The sequence below is a fragment of the Acyrthosiphon pisum genome, chromosome A1 (assembly GCF_005508785.2).
Source record: "Acyrthosiphon pisum isolate AL4f chromosome A1, pea_aphid_22Mar2018_4r6ur, whole genome shotgun sequence".
NCBI classification, from domain to species: domain Eukaryota; kingdom Metazoa; phylum Arthropoda; class Insecta; order Hemiptera; family Aphididae; genus Acyrthosiphon; species Acyrthosiphon pisum.
Window position 1 is genome coordinate 100795563 of NC_042494.1, and position 16371 is coordinate 100811933.

At 29.5% G+C, this 16371-nt stretch overlaps 2 protein-coding genes across 2 annotated transcripts; both read left to right on the plus strand.

Annotated features, from left to right (window-relative positions):
* Nucleotides 1–565: 565 nt before the first annotated feature.
* Nucleotides 566–8559, plus strand: LOC107884773 (plexin-A2). The gene is made up of 3 exons (XM_016807572.2): nt 566–913; nt 2577–2690; nt 5510–8559. Exon 3 carries the CDS (start codon nt 6225–6227, stop codon nt 7473–7475), a length of 1251 nt encoding a protein of 416 aa, XP_016663061.1. The 5' UTR covers nt 566–913; nt 2577–2690; nt 5510–6224; the 3' UTR covers nt 7476–8559.
* Nucleotides 3441–4589, plus strand: LOC107884772. The gene has a single exon (XM_016807571.1). It carries the CDS (start codon nt 3441–3443, stop codon nt 4587–4589), a length of 1149 nt encoding a protein of 382 aa, XP_016663060.1.
* Nucleotides 8560–16371: the final 7812 nt, after the last annotated feature.

Here is a 16371-nt window from a genome sequence, read left to right on the forward strand (position 1 = left end):
CTAACCTATTTCATGATAATTAAAATATTATGATGTATGTTTATTTATTTAATTAAGATGACTAGATGCGAGTATTTTTGAATTTTATATGTAAAAAAACAGTATTTTAGATTTTATGTATCATTGAATTCAGATTTAACACTTCCATCACAATGACGAGGTCCACTTGACACTTACACTATACAGCGGAGCGTAAGAATATGTTCTAGATCCATGCTTGTCATAAACTTTTTTTTAAAAAATGTTTAGCAGATCAAAATTCTTTGTAATCACTAATCCCCTTGCTGTATGAAATCCTTTCTCCCAGTGACCGAATGTCTAATCAGTACGAACTACTAATTGGCAATTTTCAATAAAACGTTTATCTGTTTTGAGTTTTGTTACAGAAATACATGAGATGCATTGAATAAACCTGCCTTTCGAAATAACAAGAAAATAGCGGTAGGCATTAACAAATAATGACCAAGTACTCAATTGAATATCTAAATAAATCAAAACATTTTTTTTTTTTAATGTAGCGAAAAAGTAGCGCGCTACATTTAAACAATAGCGTTAGAAATAGCGCACTACATTTAAAAAAATGTAACTTTAGCGATAGCGAGCTACTTTTTGGGGGGAGTAGCAGTAGCGTTAGCGTGCTACAAAAAAACAGTAGCGTCCCGACCACTGTTTATAAGTTAACCAGCCTGGTTAATGAGTGGGGACTGTTTGATTTTCAGCCGGTTTCAATAATAAACAATATAATATGGTAATATTACGATCGGTTATGTGAAACGTGGTGCAGTGACATATTATAGGTTGCAGAGTTAAGTCATTCGTTTTCAAAATCCGAGTGTCGCCATCGACACCATGCACCATTGACGGACCACCACCATCATCATCGTTGTAGTCGTCGTCGTGTTCCGAATACAAAGTGGGTATTTACTTAAGTATGTTATTAAATAGTAATCCATTATTCGTATAGCCATATGAGTGTACCTAAATTTGGATAGACCATTTACCATTTTTCACCTCAAAGATACTTTCACACTTCCACAGAATTGAAAAAAAGTCAGTTCCTTTATAATATTTATTAACAGTCACCTTTTTGCCGTGGTCAGTAGATGTTTGAAATGCTGTAAAGTATAGGTTTTTATAAATACAACCGGATTGGTTGTAATTAAAATTAAGTTGGTTAAGTTTCCTAAATTCAAAACATTCTTTGTGACGATGTTAAAACAATGTAATGAAAAAAAAAGTATGTATGATTGTGATATACGTAGATATAAGATATTAGATAGGTATAGGTAATGATATTTATATGCAAATATAAAGTAACTTATTTTATAAAAATGATTATATTGCCATATTTTGTCAAGGATTGTAAATGTGTATGGTGTAAAGAAAACCTTTTCAAGAAATCGAAATAATAATTATTGTTCAAAAGGTAGTAAAAAGTACCTATCAGTAATAAGTAAATAAGAAAATAGTTACAACTTACAGGCTCCTAATATATTGTTACAACGTCACAACGATATTTGAAAAATATTAAAAATCCAGTCACAATTTTTTTTATAAGCATTTAAATTTCAAATGTTGACAAAATACATAAAAATCACGAAAATGAGCAAATTATTTTGAGTAAGAAATTTATAAAATGTTTTTCTTAAATCTAAGATTTGAAAATGTAGTACAAGATTCCTCATCATTTTGTCTACCTTTATCAAAAACAAATGTCTACAAGCAAATCAAATTAAATTTTTATGTGCGTTTTGAAGTTCATATAATTACAACAGGATATTCAATCGATTTCTCATGTAGCGGATTTTCTTATTTAGTTGTAATTCAAAAACGAATTAGTGTAGATACATGAAAATTTCACTGCGAATGTTTATATTTCCATTTTCTATACACCATACAATATTGAAAATATAAAAATTATTTTAGTTTTTATTTTCTATAAATGAATTCGAATAAGTTATGAATGAATTGAACAATAATATGCACACTTATGTACGGGATATTACGCAAAGCTAAATTTTTTTTCCTTCATGGCTTACACAAGTGACACGATTCGTGAAAATATTGTTACAAAAACAGTTTATCGCGAGTCAAAAAGGTTGATCACTACTAGTTAAAAATTAAATTAACGAGCAGTAATTACTTATATATTATATATATATATTACATGAGCAATAATGTATAAAATTAATTAATAAAAACATAAACTATAAAACTATCAATCAATAATCACTTTAGTTTAAAAAAGTGAAATGTATAAGTAGTGGAGGGTGAAGGGTATCTATACGATTGTAATGTTATAATAATTCATACAATAATTTATTATCGACAATATTTGAAATTACTACGTTTGAATCAACTTTAAATCTTCAATATAAAAATGTTATAATTTAATACTTGTCTCACAAGTTATAACAAAAAAACAACATAAAAATAAGCTGAAATAAAACAAATATTAATATTATACATATTAAAATTATATAGAAACAAAATAAGATAAAACTTATGTAATTCATTTTTTTTTTTTGATTATAATTTACCAATATATAAATCGTAAAATAATTATTTATTTTCAGGAAAACAAACAGAATTTCAATACGATGTTTGCTCGCAGACGTTACATTATGACTCTAAGTGAATACAATTGGAACCATTCTCATATTAACGGACTCGTATTCGTAATTTTACTGGTAAGTTACATTTGGACAACTTTAATTAAAGTGCATTATTTATTTCTAAATAAATATAATATGGTATTCATTTTATTTAAATTGTATAATATAACTTGACTTATGACAATTTTTTTGTAAATTTATTAATATTAAAATATTGGGTGTGAATTCCGGCCCGATAATATTTTAGCCGTAGGTTAATTGCGGCCCGCGTAATTATCATTACCTATGTACCTATTGGCTAGTAACTATATGTACAATGTACCTGTCAGATGCGGTGTTGGCTATATACACATAGTGATAAACGAATAACGGTAAAGGAATTGTTCGATACGTATGGCAACTGGCAAGTTATATCTTTATATAATATAATAAAGATAATAATATAGATCGTTTTAATGTATTATCTGCCATATGACTTGCATTAACTACGATAATCGGATAATTTCAAATGGCAAAATGAAAATTTTCAAATCGTGTTTAGTCCGAAATCAATCTTTGATCGTATAAGTGTATAATATATTAAACGTATATTTTGAATATTTCATCATGGAATTTGTATACAGTGAAAAATCGAAGCCACTTATTATCTACGATGGCTACAAATTCCGTTTTCATAAGACACTACAAGATGATGTACAGCGGTGGCCTTGCTGTTTCAAAAATTGTAAGTGCTTTATTAAATGATCACCTTCAAATATAATAGTTGAGAGTAACACCAATCACGAACACAGTAAACCTGACAAAAAAGTCCCAAACAGGCAAATAATGAGTAATTCTCTGAAAAGAAAAGCTTTAGTTGACATTTCTTGCAAACCGTCAAAACTTATTCGCTCGGAATTGAAACAAGGTGATATACCAACTTTGACTAACAATGATTTATCATTAATTCGTCATAATATTCATCGTGCCCGTCTATCTGTACATCCCTCTCTGCCGAGCTGCATTGAAGAGTTACATGTTGCTTTGGGGTCCATGAAAATTAAAACCAACATAGGTGAACAATTTTTGTTTGTAAACGATATAGTAAATTCAATAGTTGGGTTTTCTACGCAACAAAATATAAAAGTGCTATGTGACGTAAAGAAAATATACGTCGATGGGACGTTCAAGAGCTGCCCAAAGAACTTTACACAACTTTTTACCATACATGGCCTTAAAAATAGTGTGTATTTACCTCTTGTGTTTTTTTTACTACCCAACAAGTTAAATTCTACGTATAAGTGTGCATTTCAACATGTAATTCGTCACTCCATATCCGTAGTTGGTATATCATGCTCTCCTACTGACATTTTTATAGATTTTGAATCAGCAATACATAGTGCTGTAGCGGACGTCTTCCCTAATGCACAAATAAGAGGTTGTCGATTTCATTTGGGGCAAAGTTGGTGGAGAAAAATCCAAAGTTTAGGACTTACTAAACTATACAATGATAACACAGACGATAGTCATTATTTAAAATATTTTTTTGGATTGCCATTTTTGGAGCCTGAAAACGTCATTGACTGTTTTACTGACGACTTTTTAGCAATACAACCTGCTGAAAATGACCGGATTGTGATATTTACAGACTACATTTTTGAAAACTATATTTCACCAGATGCTATGTTCCCCCCAAATATTTGGGCGCAATTTACTGCTAGCTGCAACCGTACTACTAACAGCTGTGAAAGTTTTCATTCAAAACTAAATATGTCGTTCTACACTAGCCATCCTAACATTTATAACTTCGTTGATGTGTTACTAGAAGTTCAATCTGAAACATACATAAAATTCAGAAGTAAAAGTGAAAGTACAAAGAAAATGTGTGAAAAAGAAGCTTTCATTAGAGAACAGATGACAAAATTCGAGCTAAAAGAAATAGATAATTTTGAATTAGTTAAATCGTTGAGTTTTAAGTTTTTGCCAAAACAATAGAATATTTTTATTTTTTTCTAATTTAATTTTTTTATTATATTCTAGAAACGCAAAATATTATTATATTTATACATTGTATTTTAACAAAAATATTATTAATTAGGTATTATTAATTTACGAATATTTATTTTTTATTTTTTTTATTATTATTATCATTATATATTATATTCTAGAAACGCAAAATATTATTATATTTATACATTGTATTTTAACAAAAACAATAGCTAAAAAATGAAATGACTATACGGTATTATTAATTTACGATAATTTTTTTTTTATATATAGTATATAATATTATATATGTAGTATATAGATTATTGTACGGCCGCAATTCGTACGTACCTCTCATAAGCCCGGGCCGCAACTCGTACGTTATTTAGGGATTGGGCCGCAACTCACCAACACCGAAAATATTAAGGGCGGTGTAGCCGGTGCGTTTTTTAGTACAAAAACATGTCTTACAGGAAAAACCCTCACGGGCCACGGCATGTAGAATATGAAGTAAATTATCAAATATTCTACGATAAACGATTCTGGTTGAAGAGGATGATTCAACCTCTATATTTATGAATATTTTATTAAATAATATAATGAATACATATATTTATTGCCTATTAGTTATTTCTTATCGTTAGAGATATACATACAATAGACACGTTAGAGGAATTCACAAAAGTACAAAATGGTAACAAAATTTATTTAGGGGAGTTTACATTTTTGTGCATGTGTTATTACGTATAAACTAAGTTGATATATTGACGACTGTCGTACTATATAGAAAGGTGTGATTAGTTAAAGTTAGTCGGTTAACCGTACTATAGGTAAAGAAATATCTTAAAATGAGTTTCTATATTTTAAAAATTGTATTGTTTATAGAAAATGTGGTATGTATATAATGTATGTATATATGTTTTTTACAGTTGACTTCAAGTGTGGAAATTATAGCAGACAATGTAAATATAACGGAAGGCGGATCAAGTCAAGAAATCAATTGTACGCTTTATAGGTCATGCACACTCTGGTTGCAGTTGGCTGATTGAAAAACAAATTTGTCTCGATTCAAATCAGATTCTATCAGGGAAGTTCATAGTCGATATAAAAGAATCATGCCCAGCGTATGCTGTGACATATGATGATTATTCGTTACAGGTTACGGTTTCGAATATCGAGGCAAAAAGTGTAAAAACTTTTTTTAATGTAAATCCAAATATTGGTTGTGAAATAGAAAATGCAACTTATAACGCTTCAATCAATAATGGAGTAATAACTTGTAATTGGGCAGACAAAGAACAAAGAACAACTAAAACCAATCCTTTGTTTATTTTTTATTTTTCAATCGTTGTCAACAACGTAAGATTACAGTTCGACAATCCACGAGACCATTACATCAGTTATCACGGTTGGACTTGCCCGAAAGAGAATTGTACGATCAGTTTTTGGGAAAGCGATTCGAGAAAATATTACTGTAAATGGTGTTTAAAAAACGATGGTTGCAAGACAACAGCCGAACAACCGAACAGTTGCGACATACGGTACGCGATTAACAACGAGAAATGGAAGGACGACGCACCGCTGTCCAAGATCGAAGTCAGAAGTCCTGAAGTGGCGATCGAGTCTTTCGAACCAGACGTGTTGATGTACCAACGCAATACGTCGTCGGTCGTGAGCATCACCGTCAAGAACCATAGGTTTTTGGCCGAAGGCCGGTCGACGACAGTGACCTTGGCCGGGCAGAGTTGTGACGACCCGGTCACGGTCGACGATCAGACGGTTAATTGCACTGTTGGTCTTGGTTACCTAAATGGGCTTAAAGAAGGTCCGGTGGTAATCGAGTACGCGGGGATTACGAGTGTGTTGATACTGAAGTCAGCACAAAAGTTCAGGTTCATCGGACCGAGGTTAACGGACGTCAACCCTACCTGCGTACCTGCCACGGGTGGAACCCGGATAGAACTGACTGGCGAGTATCTGAATGCCATACCTAACGTCCAGCTGTTCTTCAGAAATATAAGGACGAAAGTGATGTGTGATATCATTGAAATCACGCACGACCGCATCGTTTGCGTGACCGGCGCTCACACGGGCGAACCAAAATCTGGTCCGTTGCTAATCGTGTTTGACGGTGCAGTTGGCAAGTTCTACAAAAAAAAAATGTTCACATACGTCAACGAGCCAACCGTCCTGGATGGTCAAGTATTCGAGGGCCTCGCATCTGGTGACGTCTCGTTGACAGTCCGAGGTGGTTTTGACTGCACGGAAAACCAGCAGATGTACGTCGACTACAATGGGACAAGGTACTATGGTAACTGTGTGGTGCGTGACAACAGCAATTTAACGATGTACTGTTGGCCTCCGAAGCTCGACGATCCGGGTCAGATGATGAGTCTTTCACTCGGGTTTCGTGTAGATTTGGCTGGTAAAGTGGTGAACTTGCCCCAACAGACGCCGTACTTACTCCATCCCGACCCGGTTTACACTGACTTCGAAGTGTTCGACGGCACCGTCGTCCGTGTGGATGGCATATTTCCGGACCTGTTGCAGCGTCGCCGACCTAACGGCAGCTACATCCTCGAAGTCACATTCCGTGGCGATGAGGCGGACCATGACGAGAGGTTTATTATGGTAAACGTAACCGAGAATTATATCGAGTGCCGATCACCTTTCGACACGTCGGTTGCTGATATTCTAGAGATCGCGATCACAGTCGACAAACAAGTCAAACGGACCGTGGTGCAAAGAAGACACAGACGGTATTATGCGATCGTACGGTTACTCAGTCCGCAACAAGTTATCGGTGGTTTTTCGGCCATGTTGATATGCGTATTCTGTGCTGTAGTAATGTACTATCGTAGGATTATCATATCAGAAATTAATATGAACGTTTAAAAACACAACATTAATCTATTTTTAGCAAACCTATAAGCTTATTTTCGCAAGAAATGGGTTGTTATCACTTATCATTGATCAATTATCAATTATCATTAACGACGATTAAGACGATATCGATTTATTATAACTAATAACTAAACACGTCTACATTAATATATGCTAATATACGCTATGCCGAATGACTATGTTGCTATGTCTCATATTAATATATTATAATCCCATTATGTCGCATTACTATATTTTAATATTTACTTATGTCCCTACCGATATAATTGTACTAACAAGGCACCGGCCCAAAACCCAGCCAAAGACAGCGGCCCACTGTCCTCTAGGACAGTAGACCACTGGGCCAGTCCGGCCCTGAGCACATGGATAAACAATATATAGGAGAACTTCGAAACATCACCGCCGGAATAGACGACACCACTGATTATTATTTATTGAATTCAAACACTGGCAAGAGGCCGAAGACCAGGCATTGTATTACGTTGGAATTAAAAATACTGCATTATTGGGACTAATGTAAAATATCTCATTGTTTAAAATAATGGGTACATTTTAATATTATTATTTTAATATTTTTGAGTTGTTAATTAATGATAATATAGGAGTTAATTGTGCAGGAGTTATATTTCTATAATTTTTATGATTTTAAGTCGTTCGTGTCACCGATGTTTAAAATGGATTTTATATGGCATGTGTTGTCTCCTTATGCTCTTGAAATAATTTTGTTCTTCCTTAGATAATATAACTGGTATATACGATATACCTATTACCTATACTTATGAACTTTGTAATACTGTTATTTGTATTAATTATTTTTAGTTATAATTGATGCAATAATGCTACTTTTATTAGATTAATGATTTTTTACATTTTATATATTAATAAAAGGTAAAGTTTATAATATCATATGGTTATAAGTCTGTAGCCATGTTCAAGCTACAAATCTATGTAATTCAGGATATCAGAAATATTGACTAGGTATATATGTTATTATAACTTAATATGTATCAATGTATCATTCTATTCTGTTTTAGACCATAATAATAATGGTTTTATTAAATATCACAAAAGGAAATGTCAAATGTTCATGAATAATGGGAAATTGGAAGACAAATAATATTGTTAAATGCATACTTAATATTGGCAAATAATATGTGTATAGTTGGTAATTTTCATGGTGACAAATTTAAGATATTTTAGGGTTGGCCAATATTATTATTTATTATTCACTTTTCAGTATGACAGTATTTTAGTATAATATATCTATTGACTATTCACTATATAATTATATATTTATAAATAGTATACAATATATTAAAGTCCTATACAATTCATAATAATATTTCATGCGGCAGTAAGTGCGTAGTTTCTCGTTTAAATACATATTGATACTCGACGGTGTATATGTACCTACTTACTATGTTTTGTATGATACAGTAAGTAGTAACTAGGGGAAGGCGGGGCAGTATCGTATGGTTAAGCTTCCATGGTTTATAAATCATGTAATTTTTAACATAATGCAATTTTTTAAACTAATAAACATAGAAAAACTTACGGTCTATAACTTTTATTTGAAATTTTTTACGTTTTTTATCTAAAAATGTGTGTAATTTGTGTTTTACTTTTTTTTGGAAAAATACGAATTTACCAAAAACCTGGGGTGATACCGTATGACCTCGGGGCATAACAGGACATGGCTTATATATCATATAATTTTTGACGAAATTAAATTTTTTAAGCTGGTATGCATTGAAAAAATTAAGGTCTATAACTTTTATTTGAAACTTTTTTTCGTTTTATTTTTTTTAAACTATTTTTTTAAAAATACGAATTTACCCACACCTGGGGTAAAACCGTATGTAATCCTGTGGTATAATCATACGATTTTGCCCCAACACGACTATTAAAATAAATCGAGCTTTATAATAAACTTTAAGTAGATAAATTAATGTATCCCAAACTAGAAATGCAAATTACACTTAATAAGGTATTGAATAATAATAAAAACATATCTGTATAATTCTTTTTAATACTATTTTTTATTTGTGAAATACCTATTTGAAAATATTTTAATAATTGATTAAAAACACTTAAAATATTTTTTTTTTCCAATATGTGATGTCTAAACACACAAATTATCATATTCAATAAATAAACAAACAAAAAGCTTCAAATTAGTGTGTTCAGTTTTCCTCCATGATATCAATTATTAATAAAATCTCGATTATACGGTTTTGCCCCACATACGGTAATACCCCGCTTTCTCCTACCTATCATATTTTGTTCGCTCTGTGACGGTACCTATAGGTATATCTTTAAACTATCATATGATATTATAGCCGTTAAACTTACACTCTTTGAATTTTACAATACCTATATTCGTGTGGCCTAACAATTGATGGCGAGATTAACGATTAGATCTATTGTCTCGTCTATATAGCTTGTATGATTGTGTATATAATAAGTAGATACCTATACTATATAAAATTGATACATTAGGTATATCGACACTAAGCCGCTACCTATGTGTTATTACTTATAAATCATAATAATATATGTATAATATGTGAAATATTCAAATATTTAGATTCGTAGGTACTACCTATAAATTATAATGATATTACTAAATTTTTTAGGTTTCTAAACATACGTTTAGAACACATTTTACCCCCATGGTTGTGTCCGTCTGTTAAATAGGTACTACTGTACTAGAACATATAGTTACGCAGTCTTGGGTAGTATTCCTAATATAGTATTCCGAATATTTTTTAAGTATTCCAAATACTTTTAGAATACTATTTCCAAAAGTATTTTGTAGTGTATTCTGAATACTTTTGAAACTATTCGGAATACTTTTATAGTATAGAAATTAAATTGTTTGATTTGCATGTTGTTCCCTTGTATTTGATTTAAAACAAAAATACAACATTTATATTTTATGAATTGGAAATTTGGAATCAATAATATCTATTAATATCATACAATATCACAATTTATTATAACTGGTATCATTTCATACATTTATCAAAAATATTTTTAAGTATTCGGAATACTTTAAAAGTATTCTAAATATTTTATTCGGAATATTGTATTTATCAAGTATACGAGTGTTTATTCCAAATACTTTTCAAAAGTATTTTACCCAAGACTGTAGTTACGATAGTTGATATTTATGTTTCTATTTTAATATTCGTATTCATAATTTATTGTTCATAACAGACGGACAAAACGTACGGGGGTAATAGGTGTTCTAACTTCTAAATACACTTAACTATAGATTTATTTAATAGGTACTACAGATTAACAAATAAATGGTTCAATAACGGTCCTATTCAAAGTAAATTCATACTAGATATAGCAGCTAGTATTAAAAATATCAAAATATGAGTATTTAATATAGCAAATATCTGGTAGATTCACACTATAGATAATATTAAAAAGTTGCTACAAATATAATAAAAATTGTTAAATTGCTTATGGAATTTAAGTTTATTGCGATGTATAATATTAAAATTCCCTTAGAAACCGTGAATCTCGCAGAGTGAGCTTTCCTAAATTATTGTAATAAATATTGTATTTTTAAGCTTTTTCTAAAAACATTATTTCATGTATAATTAACTGACCTTTAGGAATTTATTTTTGAACATTTATTGTCGTACATATTTTGTTTTATCATTTATTTGATAGCTTCCAGAATTGTTTTGACGTTCCTATATACAGGACTTATTAAAAAATAACATATTATATCTGAGGATCTGACCCCACTCTCCTTCAATAATTGTTTATACTACGATGTATATCTGTGGTACATACATATATAGGTAGTGAGCATGCGCCTACAATTTTTGCATGTATTACTAATTTTATCTTCAACATCAAACCAAACTTTTCAACAATCTATTAAAGATTAATATTTTTTTTACCTCTAACAAAATAACCATGCATTTTACAAACTTGTATTTGTTATTTTTAAAACAAAATAACTTTATATAATATGTTGTTCAAAAAAATTATTATAAGGAAAAAATGGGGTACCTACTTATTTGGTATCGCCCTACCACCAAGCGACTAATGACCATCAGGGATAACAAACTCAACCAAGAACTGATTTACACTTAATATAAAATTTATTTTTGATGGAAGATCCACCTATATGCGAAACTTACGGAGTACTTAACACTCAGAGTGAAACATTTACTGACAGAATGTCGTAATAGTACAAAGATGAGCTCCGAGAATGCAAAATACCCTACACCTTAGATGCAACGTTAAGACCCTGCAAGTCTGAAAAAAAAAAACCAAAACTTATAATAAATTATTTTTAAGAAACTATTCAATTTAAATTAAAAACGAAACATAAGCTAGTTTAAGAAGATTAAGTAAAAAAAAATACACAACTAATGACGAATGCAGCCAAAGTTTATTAATTATTTTAGATAAAAATTTTTTGTTTAAATATTAATTTCTGAGAAAATTAAGATTTCAATGCACTGCAGTTAAGTAATATGCAATGTGCATACGTTGTATTGGAACATCACTTAAACCATAAGTTTGAACACCATATTATGGTCGTGAGCTGACACACTCATAAGACCACAATCCATAAAGATAGTACCATATAATATCGAATTAACCTTTTATTACATATAGCCATATAAGTACCTACCTACTTACTGGGTACACAAAAAATGTATGACCAAGTAGTCTATATAACTTCATGTTCATGTTGGTACTACCTAGCTAGTATTAAGTATAGAGTGTTCCTTTATCATGGCCATTGGTCCGTGATGGTGTGGACAAACCATACGCGGTAAAAATATATTTAATATAAGCATGATACCTTAATGGCTAAGCCTTTTATCTCTTAAAAATATAATTGTTATTAATTTAGGTTATTTTAATTTAATTTATTTTAAATTTAATCGATTTGATATCGTTTACTGTAGATAATGTAAATAGGTACCTAGGTATGTAATATATATAGCAGTAGGTATATACAGTTGAATCCGCTTAAGTGGGACACATCGGCTAGTGATCTATTTGTCCCCATAATCTGACTGGGTAATTGTAAACTCTTCCGATTTTAATGATCTTGAAACTCTCCTGATGGTTTCCCGGGTCTACTCTAGTCATACTCCAGTACTACCTGACGAGAACATGTAATCTCTCGCAGGTCTACTGCAATACTACGTGATGGGAGAATGTAAACTCTCCCGGGTCTACTTCATAAGTATTACTAAATTTCATATAAAAGAATTAAATTGTATAATAATACGATTCATTTAGCTGCTGCCGTGAGCAATAATATTACTACATTTAAATTTAATTTTTATGATAGTACGAACATACAGATTTCAAAAAACGTAAGGTTATTAAACTTATTTTATTTTGTTTATTGTAACTTTGAATTTTTATGTAGGTACTCTTCGGTTTGAAAAACTGTTACTAATAAATATAAATATATTGATCATATTGATGAGTACTAGAGGTCTAGAGAAATAGCAGATTCATAGTGCAGCAATAATATTTAAAGCAACTCGGGAGAGTTTAGACATTTCTTCAAATAAACATAATGTTCACCCGGAAGAGTTTACATATTTTGTTCAGCTAAACATTATATTGATCCGGTAGAGTTTACCATAGGGAGAGTTTACGAGTTATAATTATAAAAATTGGAATAGTTTACCATACAATTGGGAAAGTTTACGTCCGAATAAATTTACATACCATGTAAACTAATCCGGGACCGTCATTAAGCGATTGTGGTGTTCCAATTAACTATTAATAGGACGCATTATTCTTTGAAATAAAAAAAAAAATTAACGAAATCCGACTATTCTGCTGGGCATGAGAGTTTTTCCTGTAAAATATGTATTATGCATTCATACTAAAAAACGTACCAGCTCTATGACTATACTCAATGGTAATACACTAATACCTACAGTAGGTAAGTAGGAATTGAATTTTGCCAAAAAAAATTGCATTTGTGTATTTGCATTTCAAGTGTCATTATGACATATTGTGTGTGTATATAATGTATAAACTACAATAAAGTATAATAATATAGGTACTTTAAAAGTTTGAAGTACACATGAATGATATTTTTCAATTAATACAAAATAAATAAAATATTTATTCTTCGTTTAATTAACTATCCAATTTCATACAAATTTGAACTTCAAATATCTATATAGGCACCTACCTAAATAAAACAGTATTAACAGTACAAATTTAGAAACCTTGTTTTAAATTGTCAATCCTTGTAAGCTATAAAAACTGAAAATCTTATAATTTTTAACAACAAAATACTTTGCAAAATATTGAGATTTTGATGAATTACATGAATTTTTGAACTTCTATCTACCTAGTAATCTTTTAAATTTGCAATTTTAAAACCTAATGACTAGTTTTAAAATATCAAAATGAAATTTAAGTTGGACACTTGGTCTTTAGATAGGTTATATTCTTACCCACTTTTAAATTTAATAATATTATATCAATTTACTCTAATATTAAAAATATATAATAATAATTGTTAAATTGATAATTCTGAACGTAAAATTTGATCCTGTGTGGACTGTAGGTACCGTCTGGTCCACCCCACATGTGGGTATGAGCTTATGACCTTCTATATATTATAACTTAACAGTCTTGGGTAAAATACTTTAGAAAAGTATTTGAAATAAATACTCGAATACTTATGATAAATATAATATTCCGAATACTTAAAAATATTGTTGATAAATATATGAAACGATACCAGTTATAATTTTGATATTGTATGATATTAATAGATATTATTGACTCATAATTTCCATATTAAGTGTAAATCAGTTCTTGGTTGAGTTTGTTATCCCTGATGGTCATTAGTCGCTTGGTGGTAGGGCGATGCCAAATAAGTAGGTACCCCATTTTTTCCTTATAATAATTTTTTTGAACAACATATTATATAAAGTTATTTGTTTTAAAAATAACAAATACAAGTTTGTAAAATGCATGGTTATTTTGTTAGAGGTAAAAAAAATATTAATCTTTAATAGATTGTTGAAAAGTTTGGTTTGATGTTGAAGATAAAATTAGTAATACATGCAAAAATTGTAGGTGCATGCTCACTACCTATATACCTATATGTATGTACCACAGATATACATCGTAGTATAAACAATTATTGAAGGAGAGTGGGGTCAGATCCTCAGATATAATATGTTATTTTTTAATAAGTCCTGTATATAGGAACGTCAAAACAATTCTGGAAGCTATCAAATAAATGATAAAACAAAAAATGTATGACAATATATGTTCAAAAATAAATTCCTAAAGGTCAGTTAAATATACATGAAATAATGTTTTTAGAAAAAGCTTAAAAATACAATATTTATTACAATAATTTAGGAAAGCTCACTCTGCGAGATTCACGGTTTCTAAGGGAATTTTAATATTATACATCGCAATAAACTTAAATTCCATAAGCAATTTAACAATTTTTATTATATTTGTAGCAACTATTTAATATTATCTATAGTATGAATCTACCAGATATTTGCTATATTAAATACTCATATTTTGATATTTTTAACACTAGCTGCTATATCTAGTATGAATTTACTTTGAATAGGACCGTTATTGAACCATTTATTTGTTTATCTGTAGTATTAAATAAATCTATAGTTTAGTGTATTTAGAAGTCAGAACACCTATTACCCCCGTCCGTTATGAACAATAAATTATGATTACGAATATTAAAATAGAAACATAAATATTAACTATCGTAACTACAGTCTTGGGTAAAATACTTTTGAAAAGTATTTGGAATAAACACTCGTATACTTGATAAATACAATATTCCGAATAAAATATTTAGAATACTTTTAAAGTATTCCGAATACTTAAAAATATTTTTGATAAATATATGAAATGATACCAGTTATAATAAATTTTGATATTGTATGATATTAATAGATATTATTGATTCCAAATTTCCAATTCATAAAATATCAATTTTGTATTTTTGTTTTAAATCAAATACAAGGGAATAACATGCAAATCAAACAATTTAATTTTCATACTTTTAAAGTATTCAGAATAGTTTCAAAAGTATTCGGAATACTACCCAAGACTGCAGTTTAAGTATCAGTCTTTAAAGAAAATAAAGTTACTGATAATTTTATGACAATTTGAATATTGTAACAATTAAATAATAATAATTTATTATTATAGAGTCGATCAAGAGTATATACTAAATACTAAATTAATAATAATAATAGTATAATGCACTAAATTGTAATTTACAAAATGACCAACCCACATCTCTTCAAACAAACAATTAATAACAGTTAAAACTTATATCTGAACAAAATTATTGATGTAACTATCAAACCAAGTCATCAAGGATAGGAAAATTTCAACACCAAATAAAGTTCATTTTTATTTATTAAACACATTTAAGTAAACATTTCATTAATACATAAGAAAAATTTACCATGAATTTCATCAATAATATAGGTACACACCAAATAATAAATATTTTGGATGTATATAATATAATATATATACTTATATATGAAATATATATAATATATTATCACTGAAGTCTCAAATGTTACTTTAAACAAAATGATGTTGCATAATAAAAAAAACAATAATATCTTTATGCAAGTCTTAAAAATGTAAACATAATATAATATTATAAATTATTTAAATGTGCATGGCAGGTTGTATAGTACAATAGAAAATACACAAATACAATAATAACAATAATTATAATAACAAAAATACCAATAATGTATTAGGTAATTGATAATATATTTTACCATGCTATTATGTAAACTGAATACTTCTTGTTATTAATGCAGAATCATAGGTAAATAACAAAAAGAATAATTGTTTT

Bases quoted from the DNA above. Each gene is read 5' to 3' on its own strand.
- LOC107884772 (XM_016807571.1), top strand. From the start codon at position 3,441: ATGAGTAATTCTCTGAAAAGAAAAGCTTTAGTTGACATTTCTTGCAAA.
- LOC107884773 (XM_016807572.2), top strand. From the start codon at position 6,225: ATGTACCAACGCAATACGTCGTCGGTCGTGAGCATCACCGTCAAGAAC.